The 14,917-nt window shown below is 30.3% G+C and overlaps 1 protein-coding gene across 7 annotated transcripts in view; it reads left to right on the top strand.

The window, feature by feature from the left end:
• LOC143224938 (cAMP-dependent protein kinase regulatory subunit-like) overlaps nt 1–14,917 on the top strand; it is a 33,333-nt gene that overhangs the window by 2,412 nt on the left and 16,004 nt on the right. For 3 of the 7 annotated variants that reach the window (XM_076453435.1, XM_076453434.1, XM_076453438.1), the window contains 8 exons: nt 3,918–4,082; nt 5,501–5,592; nt 6,676–6,784; nt 8,749–8,847; nt 9,315–9,374; nt 12,083–12,143; nt 12,506–12,645; nt 13,229–13,310. In XM_076453435.1, the coding sequence (XP_076309550.1) occupies nt 3,918–4,082; nt 5,501–5,592; nt 6,676–6,784; nt 8,749–8,847; nt 9,315–9,374; nt 12,083–12,143; nt 12,506–12,645; nt 13,229–13,310 (808 nt within the window). Of the gene's footprint in view, nt 1–2,676; nt 2,816–3,917; nt 4,083–5,500; nt 5,593–6,675; nt 6,785–8,748; nt 8,848–9,314; nt 9,375–12,082; nt 12,144–12,505; nt 12,646–13,228; nt 13,311–14,917 lie in introns of those variants that run through there. The other 4 variants (XM_076453437.1, XM_076453436.1, XM_076453439.1 and 1 more) reach the window with 2 other exon arrangements.

Here is a 14,917-nt window from a genome sequence, read left to right as displayed (position 1 = left end):
ACCTTATTGGGCTAATTGTTAAACTTTTAAGTCTATTGTTACCATTGTGACCTCATTGAAGCCTTTATAATGAAAATATTAACTTACAAATCAAGCACGTTGTTGGACTACTGATTGAGTCTATCTTTCTAACTTTATTATTAAAAACTTTGAAGCTATAACAGTAGAAACATTTGATTTCTCTATTTTTACACTAGTCATCAAGGTTTTTATAAACAGTTTCTGGGTAATTTAAGTATTTGGATAGATTATTTCTCTGGATTAGGAAACAGAACTTTCTATAAGAGTGTCACTTACAAAAAATTTACTACTGTTAAACATTCATTGAACTCTTACAGACCATGAATTTTGTACTTTTTAACATATTTCTTAAATTTGGCCACCATGTCTTCAAGAAGATACAGGGAGTTCTACAAGAAGGTAACTTTAGCCTGAAAGTTTCAGATCTTTATTATTTGAACTTAAGATTTCTTGCATTTCAAATCTTAATAGGATAGACTAAAGCTTTGCACATATTAGTTGTACTTGCAAATGTATAGATATTTTTAATATGAAAATATTAAACATTCTTGTACACAGCCCTATAAATCTATCTTTCAGAACTTTCTCTAGAAAAAACTCAACTACAAACAAAGCAAAGTATCTTTAATTATACATTAACTTTGAAGCTTACAGTAGAATGGCACTTAAGTTTAGAACTATAAACTTTTATTTTTCTAAATATTAATATTCCAAACTGCAATAAAACCTGTCTAATGTGGAATTACATGGGACTGAGTTAAAATTTCTTTCATAGATAGTGAACATGCATTTCCTTAATTATATATAATTTTTTAATGGAACGTTATACTTGTTTGACTCAAGGGAAGACGTTTGTGAATAAATTTATTGTACTTTTTATGCTTTATTTATTAGAAGAAGAACAAAAACAGACATTCAAAATATACATAAGTACACAAAATCTTAATCAAATTTATTTGAATAAAGTCTCCAATTTCAGTTGTTTCATTTTTTAAATGGGCTTTCTCATGTGGTTAAAAGAGAATGTCAATTCTACAGCCTTTTCATAAAGTTCATTTTCCCCCTTCATTTTTGCATTCAGTTTGATAGCATTAATATAACTTAACACTTGTGATAAAGTAGGAATTTCTATTTCCTTACTATCTTTTCCATTCTGTTCATCTTCTGAATCTCTCGCACTGTTACCATCTTGTGATTCTATTATAGATTTTAAATCGGTTTATGTAAAAGCATTCTTGTCAACGTTCTCAGATTTTGGATTTCACTAGAATCGTCATAACAAGCAACCTCTCCACTATCATGAAGAATAAATCCACAGTTTTAAAAACACTTTATTACACATTCATCTTTTATGCATTTGATTAAATGATTTAAAAATGCAATTGCATTTAACATGTTAATATTCACGGTCATTTCAGATGCTCTCTTACAGTTGCCCATGTTTGTAATAATATGCTGAAACATCAGTTTTCTGTATTTCAATTATATACACTGTATAATTTCATTATCTAGTGGCTGTAGAACTTATGTTGTACATGGAGGTAAAAAGAAAAAAAGGAACATTTTAATAGTTTAACTTTTGGGTGACAAGTTGCATTATCTAGGAAAAGTAGAATATTTCTATTTTCTTGTTCCTTTCTTTTCTGTAATTTAATTGCAGAAAATAATGACAGCAGAAAAAGAACAGAATATATTTAACCAATACTTACTGTAACAAAATGTTGGAGAATTTATTAATATTTAATCAAAAATATTTTTTCCACCTTACTCAGGTTCTAATCCTACTTGTTGATAGATGAGGTAGATGATAGTTTTCCATCTGCATTATGCAGGTTCTGCCGAATAGAGGGCCTTTTATAAGAGAAATCTTCAGATAATGCTGCAAATTCTTGATATTTCCAGCTTGTAGAGGTTTTTGCCCCATGCAGGTTTTACTGTAGTTATATTACAATCTTTACTACTTTTAGCTTATTAAGTACAAAAGAATATGTTCATCATTACCATGCATATATGCAGGGGGATTCAGCAAAAACCCTGTTTTTGTGATGTAAAAAAATATGTCAGATATATATAGTTACAGCACAGCTGATCTTATGATATATTTAATATTCTCTAGAAGTCTGTATTCTTCTGATGAAGCATTTGCATTTTTTGACTAAAAATAATCGCATGCCCCAGAGCCCCCTGTAGCATTAACATGTACAACATGCTGATTGTGCTTTGCACATTTTTTTACTTTTGATCTCGCAAATTAGAATCCTCACTCTTCAAACATTCTGGATATGAGCCTGATTACAAGGGTTTATGGACGGGTCATCAACTCACTCATGTTTCTCACATTTTTCACACTGCAAAAATTATAAAAATAATTCATTCATTTCTGTGAAATGTTCAATATTATTGCTAAAAAAAAACTGGCGTAAGAAACTTCAGAATATCACAACCTCAGGTATACTTTTTCGTGTATACTTTCATTCCTTGGGATATTGTTTTAGGTAAACGTAAACAGCTTTAGTGTGTGTACTTTGTATTGATAAATTTTTACATTGTCATTAGTTTAATTTTTCTTTTACTTCCTTTGTTATATTATTCCTTGTGTATTTATATATGCACTGTGTTGATTTTATAGAACTTTCACCTTTCTAGTGGCTTGTCATGTTCTCTCTTCAGCTTTCAGGGAAGGCTAAATATTATTCCTTACTTCCTGCAGCTGCATGCAAGTGTTTGGTACAGAAAATAATAGTTAACTAAGAACCTAAGAGTGACAGGAAAGAAGGATGTTGAAAGACTTGTGGTAAAAGATTTGACAAACTAAGTGTTAAGTTTAGTTTGTTTTTTATTTTTATTACATATAACATTACAAAGGTCAGGTCAGTTATTTTTTATTCATTGTTTTTTGTCTTTTTAAACCTGGGTTTTTGTGTCGTGGGAAAGTTGATGCATTAGGCATGACTGCTTTTAACTAAACATATGGCATTAATCATCATGGCTACTGATTTATGTAGTAAGAGTGTTGCACTGAGTTTCTTTCGGTAAAGTGGGGGAGTTAGATAGAGAACAAATACCAAAAGAAATATACATCAGTGACAATTGTTCAAACCAGAAACTAGTGTTGGTTGGTTTTGTAGGTAATGTGCTACTTTATTGTTCCATTTATTAATAATATTGGTTTCATTAGTTATCGTGTTGGATATAATTACTTTTGTTATAAAGATTAACATAATTCCTGTTTAAAACTAACCTGAGTCTCCTAAACTGGAAAACTTTCATGAAATATAAGTTTTAAAGTTGGTAATGTTGTTAAAACAAGTGTACCTTAGTGATTAAAACAGTTCACTAATCTTTATAAGCAGAGGTATAAAAAATGCATATTTAATTAGCTATACTGATGGTGAGCTTTATTTAAGTTTTGCACTAAGTATGTAGCTTATTCTGAGTTGGAAGTTATTTCTTAGCAGTATGATACACGAGCATATTTTTGAACTAGTGATTAATAAGTGCAGTGAGCTGACTATCATTCAATGGAAAATATTCGTTTTTCTGACCTGCAAGTTTTTAATAAAAATAAGTGGAATACTCAATGTATAATTTGATTTACCATTTTCACTGAGTTATACTTGTTTCAAGGATTCCATTCTTCTCTCAGCTACCCAGAACAAGGGCAAGTAAAAATACTAGATATAATTTAGTTATTTAGTTTATATGTACGGTGTTTTTAAAAATGTCATACTAGGTTTTTTGGTTGTTTTTTTTAAGTTTAGGTATCAAAAAAATGTGTGTAACAATTATTAAATATAAGGATATAACACTGTTATGTAAAACCTGTAATTGTTTAGAATATGTTAAGGCTATAAAATGTCTTAGCTTGTATAATCACTTAGTAACATCTTTCAAAGGAGGCAGCAAATAAAGCAAGTCAGCAAAAATCGGCCGTTCCTTGTGATGAGAAAGAAGACGAACTCTCTCCAATGCCTAATATAGCTCCACCACAACGGGGTCGACGAGGGGCTGTAAGTGCTGAAACTTACTCGGAGGAAGATGCGACTACCTATGTGAAGAAGGTTTGTCTTCTTGGGAATTTGTCCATTAACCAGATCTATCATATTAATTGTTTTGGAAATGGTTTTGTGCTGGTTTTTAAGCCACTAATCTTTTTATTTCTCCTGTTGTAAAAACAGATTTGTCAGTGAACTACAGATTGAGAAGCATAATCTTGAACAAAACTGATATTGATAACTAGGCACTAGTGAAATATAATAAACTCGCCAAACTTAAGAATTTCTGACAGGAGGAATAAATGCAGGAAATGTATTTACTTCTTATGAAGGGTGGCCCAACTTTTGTAGTTATGTTACTGTTGACATGTGTGAATAGAGTACGGTTCAACATTAAATATTTACGTTTCACACATTTAATACCTACATCCAGGGTAAAGAAAATTAACAGTTTACTTGCCTGATTGATATTATAAATTGAATGAGACATTTACATGAAAAGTTACTTTATGCTGAAATTGTAGCAAGTCAGGGTTGATGCCAAAACACACAAGGTCTATTGGAATGATTTATAAGTCTTGCAGCAGATAAAATATTTAATAATAATCATGAGTTTGTAACATTGTATGCTCTTAAAGTTATTTGCAAGCGCATTTTTTTTTTATGAGTTTGAATTTGGGATAAACATAGGCCATGGCAAAGGTGAATGAAAAATTTGGTCTGGATTAAAGCTGAAAATGCACGGTAAAGCTGATTGATCTTTACGGTTGCTGACTGCATGTTGCCCAAGTGTTTTTCTGATTCTAAAATTTGTCAAATTGTAATAAATCTCAATTAAATCAAGGAAAAATGAATCCTAATGTTGCATGTGATACTGGAAAAGTTAATTTTAAAAATTAAGTTTAGCAGAAATCATATAAATTAATATTTTCTCTATCTTTTGACTAACAGAAGCCAGTTAATAACAATTACTTTCTGCAGTGAGAGATTGTTGAATTAAAGCTAGGTACAAGTTGACAAAATATTTCAACACTCACATAACAGTATTATGTTGTGCATGTTTTGTGAATTTAAAGATATATTTACATGTAGATGGTACTGCTAAGTAGGTTTGAATATGTTTTGTGCTAATGACTAAACATTAAGAATCATCATAATTTTGTAAAGAAATGGTGCAGGTTGGTTCAACAAACACTAGAAATTAGTGAGATAAGAAACTACAACAAAATCATATATTAGACCTGGACTCTTCCATCCGATGATCATTCATTTGGTGCTAATGCATGAGTAGGCTAGCTGATGTGTATTAATGCACTTTTATTTCATAGATAATTGATAAGAAGTGGTATTTTTTATAAAATCTTTGTGGATTTTTAGGGTTTGAAGAAATGTACAAGACTAAAACATAATGAATAGTATTAATGCTTTTAATAACTATTTCTTATCAAGTGAATCATACTTTTCTCTTCTTCCTTTCTTTCTAGGTTGTGCCAAAAGACTACAAGACCATGGCAGCTCTTTCTAAAGCTATTCATCAGAATGTTTTATTTGCTCATTTAGATGATAATGAACTAAGGTTAGTGTGACAAAAACAAATCTAAGTTGATAGTGTTATTTTTATCAATATACTTAGAGTAATAAATATTTTTATTGATGGTGTGCAAGTTTTCAGAAAACATTTTTTAAGGAAATATTAATATGAACGTTCTTAATGGAGCAGAGGAATTTAATTAGTATAATTAGTTACCTGTGAGGAATAATTACATAAAAATAACTTAATTGAAATTTAATGTTATATTATTTCAAGTAACTAAGCAATCAAAATGTTGATAATTTGCAGAATCTGTGCTCTTCCCGATTTTAGTCTTGTATATTATTTTCATTTATTGTTTTTTAACTTCAGATTTTTTTCAGTTTTATTGATTTGATATGGGGCTTCTGATTTCAAGGTTTTCTGGTTCATTTCCATTGGCATCATATGTGATTTATTGTGGCAAAGCTACTAAGGTTATATGCCATTGTCTCTAATTTTGAACTGTTGACCAGAGGGATGGTAACTAGATGGCAGCACCTGGTGCCAACTTTTTCCTTTAAATGCTACCTATTGGGAGCAAAACTGCAATCACAGCTGACCTTTTTTTTTTTCCTTGTATATGCAATGGTTTGGTGAGCATTACTAATAAGTAAATAAAATGTGATTGATTGGAACTGTTCATCAGTTGATTAACAAATACCACTACTATCCCCAACCTAGTTCTGTATGTCACAGCTACTGAGTTATATTTTGAAAAGTAGAGTAATTGAAAACATGGGACTTCCTCATCTTAAGATATACCTATCAATTTAGTATCTAAACAGTGTAATAGTCAAGTGTCAGATTGTAGAAATTTGGATATCAAGAAACTTGTGTGATGATGGTACATTTTGGGATTGTTACTTGTTTTTTTGTTCTTAGGTGTTGTATTGATGTAGCTGTTAATGTGAACTTGGAAAGTCTAGTATATTGGTTTTTGTCCTCATGATCTATGACCACTAAAACTTTTTTCCTAGCTCAGAATGTTGCACTTGATTGGTAGCTGTTTTCAGCAATGGAAACCTTGAGGAAAATGGGCATTATATTTATCTGTGTTGTTGTTAAAGTGTATCCTTATTTTTATAGTGACATCTTTGATGCCATGTTTCCCGTGGTTCATAATGCTTCAGAAGTCATAATTCATCAAGGAGATGAAGGTGATAACTTTTATGTTATTGATCAAGGAGAAGTTGAGGTATCTCTTAATTGTTATATAGATTTGTTAATAACAGTGTTTAAATGTTAGGCTACTTTTCAGAATTTCTTTAGTATGTATTGGTGTATATACTTAGTAATAACGGTATGGTCCAATAGTTCCCTAGTTATTAATTTCAAGGGATAAATATAGATGAATGTTACGATGTAAAAACGTGTATTGTAAGAGTTTAATATTAGGGTGGTTTTTTTTTAGTTTGTGTTTATTATTTTATTAGTGAATTATGAGTATTAACTGTTAAAAAAAACTGTAGAGACACCATGGTATACAAGTATATAACCCCTTTTAAATTTGTATTGTAAGTTAAAAATAATTGTAGTTGTAAATTATAATAATAAGAACCTAAATTGGGGTATGTGTGTCTTTTTATTTTTTGTGTAACATTCTTTGAACAAGGACAGTGGTTTTTACACTTTTTTAGATAGTGGTTCTCTCATCCACAGCACTTAATGCTCTCTCTACATTCACATACACTTATTAGTAAAGAAAATCGAGTATGCTGCTAACACTAAGCATTTGACTTTATATTGTCATTTAATATATTGATAGTGGATTTAGTTTAAGCCTTAGGTAACTTAATGTGTACATTACTTGTGTCTCCACTGTCCTGAAGAAAATTATTGAATTTAATGTAATGTGTTTGTTTTTTGACATTCTTGTATGAATTAGTGTGGGAAGTTGTTTAAAGGAGTGAAATTGTAGACAGTGCATTCTTTTTGCTTTTATATTACTCTCTTATTACTTGAGTTTTGCAAGGTCTTAACTATTTGGAAATAATTCAGAATTAAAGAAAACTATTTGAATTGCCTCAGCAGTTAACTCCTAAAATTTTCCCTCCCATTAATCCTTGTGTTGGAGAGTTCTCGCTACCATAACAAGAAAATTCTTCGAGGTGTACTGTTATTACATTGCTTTATTTGTCCAGTTAATAGTTGAACAATTATTTTTATTATTGTGTGTTTCATAATAATGTACATTATAATAGAAACTTACTGATATTTTATTTGTTAATTTTGCCAATAAAAAAGCTTTGTTGGATATCATATATTAACTCTACAGGTGGTAGGGGTCAAATTATGCTTGCCCTAGTTTGTTTTAAAGTGTTATTTAACATGGTATTATGATGTTGGTGTCCAGTATTTTGTGTCACTCTACACAACGGTTCGTTTGATAGACATAAATGCTTATACAAGCATCACTTTGTATACTAACTTGTTAAAGAGTCTGAGTCAAACTGACTTTCATTTGGAAGACATCTTTGGTACAAAAAGATTATTAAATTATTTGATTTTCTTTGTGCTTCAGACTTTTGTTTTCCAAATGCTCCTCACATTTCATTAATGTACCTATGGTAAATTCATGATTATAAACAATGTTACTGTAATATGGGTTGATTCATTGTATGCTCAGTTAATTGATTCATCTGAGTAAATTAACAGTGTGACTGATAAGGCCAGTTATTGGTTTGTTGTTAGTTAATTAACATACTTCTAAACTATGATTTCAACTGTTTTCACATTTACTAGAAATAATAAAATTTTTTAGAAATTTTGTCTGTCAGTAAATACCATTAATGAAGATTTAGTTATTTAGAAGCTCATTACTTTTCACATTAAACTTGTGACATAAGTGGAAGTGGAAAACAGTTTGATATATTTATAAACAATAAATTTTACAAATGTTTTGTAGGTTGAAATGCTTCAGTTAAAAGATAATGTTATTGTCGTTTAGTATTTTATCTTATGATATGGTTATGTAAGATATCTCAAAATAGTTTTATAGAGTTTTGCTTATACTTGAGTTTTGTAACAATTCCCAAAGTGATGTTATAATGTACAGCTTTATAGTAATGTGGTTATGTAACAGTTCCTAAATAACATTATCAAACACAACTCTTTTTCTGTAGTTTTAATGTGATTAATGGGAAATTTTATGTGCCTTAGGTGTTTGTCAATGGACAGTTAGTGACCACTATAGGTGAGGCTGGAAGCTTTGGAGAACTTGCACTTATTTATGGCACCCCACGAGCAGCAACTGTAAAGGTTAGTCTAGTGATGTTTGAATTTCCAAGATCAGTAACTGTACAAGTTAATTTACCTTGTTTATCACACCCACAAATCAGCAACTTGTAACTCCCAAGGTAGAAACATGACTGAAATTCAGTCTGTTTATTGCATTCCAAGAGGCTGACCACAAAGGTTAGTATATTTCAATTATAACTCGCCAAAGGCGGCAATAATTTATCATATTCAAGAACAGCAGCTGTATAAGGTTTTAATCTGTTTTTCTTGACATTCTGCTTGAAGCAAAAATACCTAATTCAGTCTATTCAAAGAGCATAAAAAATCCTTTGGTCTCGGGTAGCAAGTTTAAAACCTGTCATAGTTTTATTATTTTATATAATAAAGTATCGTATGTTTTCGTAATCTGATTTTTTTTTAAACCAATTGATGCCATTAGATATTATTTTTATCAATTAAGTGGAACATCTGTGTTGTTTTTTTTTTAGGCAAAAACAAATGTGAAACTTTGGGCAATTGATCGTGACACGTACAGGAGAATCTTAATGGTAAGACCTCCCTTAAATTCTTGTATTTCCCTGACACATTAATTGTTTAACATTTTTTCTGCTCTGTGGTGAATCAGAAATTCTTAAAATACTTAAGTTATTCTTCTACTCTATATTTTAATATTTTCTTATATTGTTGGTAGGCTATATTTAAGTCTTGTCTGATATTATTTGTGTTTTAAGCAAGCAGGTTCTCTTAATAAATCTTAAACTGTTGCTGGAAACAGGTAGAGTATTCTACAAAATACTGCTGTGAAATGTTTTCATAGTTTTTGAACTTAACACTATAATATGCTTAATTAATTGTGATTAAGTGTTTGGAATTATGAGTAAAATATTAATGAGTTACATTAGTAATTAGTTTGTCTCGCTAAAACTATAATTTTTTTAGCATCCTTCTGCAGATATTTTTATGATTTCTTTGTAATTATTTTTGTACTTTTATAAAATTATTGGTTGATTCATAAAAGGTGGATAATGGTTTGTGTGGAATAGTTTTGAGCCAAATAGATATTGATGTTAGCAGACTGATGCCATCTGATGGGTAAATCAGGATTTTCACCTGAATGCTGAGAGCATCTGCTGAGGTTTAAGGAATTGATAATTGAATAATTCCTGATTTTAAAAGGTTGATGCATGTGTGTGTAGCTAATAATAATCATATTTTAAATTAACTTCTATATTTTTCCTTTGCAGTGGTGAACATGTGGTAGTGTAACAACAAGTAGTAGAAAGATAATATAATGTATTGAATAAATTTTAATTATCGTTATGTAAAATTTATCATGGCACCTTTTTTGACCATGAACATATTAGGTTGTCCAGAAATAAATGTTTGAATTCTCATGATGACATTCAGAAGCTGAATACTGAGTAACTTATTGTTGGTGTTGTTGCTTACAAGGTGTCTTAATTATCTGCTGTTGCAACTCTACTCAGAGTAAATTTCACAACCCCTAAGACAGCATGGGCAAGAAGGATATTCTGATTTTCCTTTGACTTCAAACTTGGACAAAAAGCTACTGAAACTATATGGAACATCAACCAGGCATTCGGGCTATGGATCTCTTACTGAATATACAGTTCAACATTGGTTCCAAAGGTTTCAACATGGAAATGAAGGTCATGAAAACTACAAAGGTTGTGGAAGGAAGCCATCCTTAGATGAAAACTCATTAAGGGAAGCAGTTGAGACAGACCCTCACACTACAGTACGAGCTTGCAGAGAAGCTAGGCACAAGCAAATCAAGCATTGCCAACCACTGGAGTGCAATTGAAAAGATGAAAAAGTTGGATAAGTTAGTTCTGCATGAGCTGACTGAAGATCAACAAAATCGATGTTATGAGACCTGTCAAGGATGACACTCCAAAAATTGAACAAATTGGGAATCGAGGTTCTGCCTCATCCACCTTTCTTTCACAGATTTTCATTTTTAAAGCACTTTGACAACTTTTTGAACAATAAACGCTTTCAAAACCAGGCAGCTGCAGAAGAAGCTTTCAGGGAGTTCATTGACCATAGAAACTGATTTCTACAGCAGAGGCATAAACAGCATCGTTACACGTTGGCAAAATTGTATTGAAGCAAATGGTACATACTTTGATTAAAGCATGTTTTGCAACACAGGTTTATACTTTTTCAAACTTTGGAATTCAAAAATGACATTTACTTCTGGACAACCTAATAAAATAGTTTCTTAATGTGCAGTGTGTATTTAATTAATTCATTATATGGGTAATGGGTAATTCATTAAACTTATGTTTAATGGTTAATCTTCTGGTTTTTATGACATATTTTCACACTTTTAAGGGATAATGAACTTGTTCATATGCAGACGTTTTGAAATCTATAATGGGTAATCTACTAGTTATGTTGTCAAAAACATTTAGCCTTTTCAGTGGATGATATTCTGGTCATAATGTTACACATTTTAGCATCTTTCACTGGGCACCGAATTTAACACGCCTGACTGGGATAATTTGAAATGTTTGAAAAATAATTTTCTGGGGATGGTGTAGGGGTAAAATGTATTACTTTTTGACCATACAAGAGGCAAGATGGTAAAAAATAAGATACATAGTCAAAAGAAGCAGCTATAGAAGTGCAGTGCTGTTATTAATTCTTAAGTGAAAAATGGGGAACAGTTGTGCTTAAAGTAAAATCTGAAAGTCTGTGTGATGTCTTATAGGAATAGAGCTTCTGTACGATGTCACAATACTATTTTTTTATTACTTGAACCAGTTTCATTGGTTATATGTACTGCTATATACATGTAAACAATTCATTGTAATAATTATGTGCCCAGGGAGTTGTGTTTATAAAGTAGACAGATAATACTGTTTTTATCTTGTTTTCACTTTTCTTTTTGCTTTTTCTAGTTATGGTTTTACTTCAGTGTAAAAGCACAATTCGAGTTCTGGTGTTTTTTGTCCTTTACACATAATATAATTATTCCTCTTAATGTGCATCGCATTAAGTTAGTTGTTCTTCTAGTGTTGCTCCAGCTACTGTTCTGCTGTTGTGTGTGAGCGTGTACAGTAAATATTGTATAGTTGTCATAACACATTTAGTTTCCTCCATGTGTTAAACTGTTCCTGTGTCACAAACAAGTGTTAAAACACAAAGTTGTATTGTGTTGTCTCAACTAAATGATTATTAACCTAAGTTCTTTTCAAATGTTATGGTTTATTATTATTGTTTTTTTTAGGGTAGTACAATTGGAAAGAGAAAAATGTATGAAGAATTTCTCAGTAAAGTATCTATTTTGGGTGAGTTGTAATTGATAATATAAAGTTTTATTTCAGTGCATCAGTTAGGGGTTGATTGTCATATATTTTCTAGTGCAACATATTAATATTACTTTAAAAATTCATGAAGTTTGGAAAACATGTAAGTTAAAATTATTCAAAGACAAAAATATGAAACCTTATAACCTGAGCACTTTTGAAAGATCAACTCCTTGAAAGTGCTTGGGTTGTAGGGTTTTATTTTTTATAGAGATAAGTATTGTATTAGAGTGATAGTAAAATTGTTCTCAAGAATTTAATTTTTGTTGTGCTTCGTTTTAGTGCAAGTTTTTATTATTAAAGAAAGTTAAGGTCTATTAAAACAAAAGTTGTGATGTCTATAGTTTGTTGCTGGTTTTCAGAGAGTCTCGATAAATGGGAACGTCTTACAGTAGCTGATTCTCTGGAACCTGTGCAGTTTAATGATGGAGAAGTGATTGTGGAGCAGGGTCAACCAGGAAATGACTTTTTTATTATTGAAGAAGTGAGTCACAATTGTATTAAGATTTCTTCATTAATATATATATATATATATATATATATCCTCTGATAAAAAGAACAAAAACATTTAGCAATTTTAAAACTAGTTACTTGCTTAGAGAGTGAAATAATCTGTGTCCAGATGGCACCACTTTGGCAAGTCAACTGTGGTGTTCAGCACTGTATATTTTTCTTCATATATGTAACACGTTCCTCTAATGATGCAAGATAGGAGAATATGATGAAAAATTATCTTGTGCAGTTAGTAACAATGGTTGCTTTCCAATCGTCACACTAAATTTTCAACATTATAGTTGAGAAATATATTTTGTATGATGTGTGCAGAATAAGTTACATTTTATAAAATGAATATTATAAAAGAAATCCATAAAATTAAACACTTATTTTTGTTAGTGTCTTTCAGACTTTCATAGATGGTGTAATAAATGTTGTAAGTAATGAAAATTTTAAGATTAGATTGTTAGCATTATAAACTTTCTTACATTAGGTAATATTTGAACAATATTTTTTTGTATCCCTAACAATATAAGTGTGACTTTGGTCCTAAATGTAATTCTTTGTTTCAGGGAACAGCTGTTGTCCTGCAGAGACGGTCTGAAAACGAACCACAAGTTGAAGTTGGGAATTTAGGGCCTTCTGATTATTTTGGTAGGGTTATTTTGTTTCACATACTAGAAATGTAGTAATAGTGTTTTTGAATATAACATATGCAATATAAAAAATACTGTTAATTTGGAGCTACAACTGTAGTTTTATTTAAGTATACATCTTGTAGTTTCTACATCTGAAAATATTTTGGCTTGTTTGATTTGTTTTTCATTAAGATGTAATGTCATATTTATATTTATCTTAAGTATACTTTAGGTAGATTTAGCATTTCAGAAATTCCATTTGTTTTATGATATTTGATTTGAAGTGTGATTTGTTGTGCAGCAACTGCTTTGGTATAATTTTGTTTAGAAACAACAACTTAATATGACCTATAAGACAAAATAATTAAAGGTGTAAAGTTAGATAATCTCAATTTTTTGATATTTTGTATTTCAGTATCAGAAAAACTTAATTTACAATATAATTTATTACAGTCAGAAATGTGCTTCTTGGGCAAAAATGATAAGCAGTTGTGTTATTTGTAAACATTTCTTCAGTTTTTAGAATGTGAGGTATTTTAGAAATAACTTTATTTTTTCATAACAAAAAGAAAGATTTAACCTTTCCTTTACAGGTTGGGTGGAATCCACCCAGCTTTGTAACCATTAGAGTATCTGTGAGAGTAATTACACTATGATTTTTGATGATGTGCATATGTCTTTACATAATTTGCAGGTTTTGAATTAAGTACTAAGATATTTTAAAGATTTTATAATTTTATATTCTAGTTTGTTGATATCAGTTCCTAATATTTAAGATACAATTGAACCCCTCTAAAGCAGTCACCTTCAGGACTGAGACAAACTGGCCTCATTAGAGGGGTTCCACTGTACATAATTAGGGATTATGCAAACAAAAAAAGGGACTGTGATTGAATGACCACTTTCAAAGGATGACCACTTAGAGGGGTTCCACTGTATACTATAGACTCTGTATTTGGACATCACAAACACCTAACTTGAACTAATGCTGCATTCAACATACATTACACACATAAATCAATGTTTAGGTGTTTTTTTAATATTTACTTTTAAATTAAGAAATTAACCACTGTATAATACTAAAAGTTGAATTATAATCTACAATTTGATACCAAATTCATAAACATAACTTATTAAAAAAATTATCAATCAGTTAAAATTTGAATGTAAGTCAACAAATGTCAACATATATTTGAATAGTGACCATAGGAGGATCCCTCTCTGTAGTGCTAATGTGTTGTTTTTTTTTTAAATGTAATATATTAATAAATCTTATATTACTGTTAAGTAAATATTTTTACCTTCTATGTATACTTCTAAACTGTTTTAATTTTAGCAGAATTTCAATAGTTTTTAAGTATGAAAATGTAGTGTTGAGCTAAATTATTAACTGTGTATCAGAAGAACAGTAATGTTAGTTTTGTATGGAGTTTGAAGGTATAGTAATATTGCTAGTATGTGTTGCTATAATGGAGTTGGAAGGTATGGTAATATTGCTAGTATGTGTTGCTATAATGGAGTTGGAAGGTATGTAGTAAACAATAATTTTTTATTACTCTGATTTTTTTCCCATATTGAATTAAACTTTGATAAATAAGAAATTGTTCTAAAAATCTTGCAAAC

The sequence above is a fragment of the Tachypleus tridentatus genome, chromosome 9 (assembly GCF_004210375.1).
Source record: "Tachypleus tridentatus isolate NWPU-2018 chromosome 9, ASM421037v1, whole genome shotgun sequence".
In the NCBI taxonomy this organism is placed as follows: domain Eukaryota; kingdom Metazoa; phylum Arthropoda; class Merostomata; order Xiphosura; family Limulidae; genus Tachypleus; species Tachypleus tridentatus.
The sequence above is the reverse complement of the archived record's forward strand: the minus strand, read 5'-3'. Positions and strand labels throughout refer to the sequence as shown.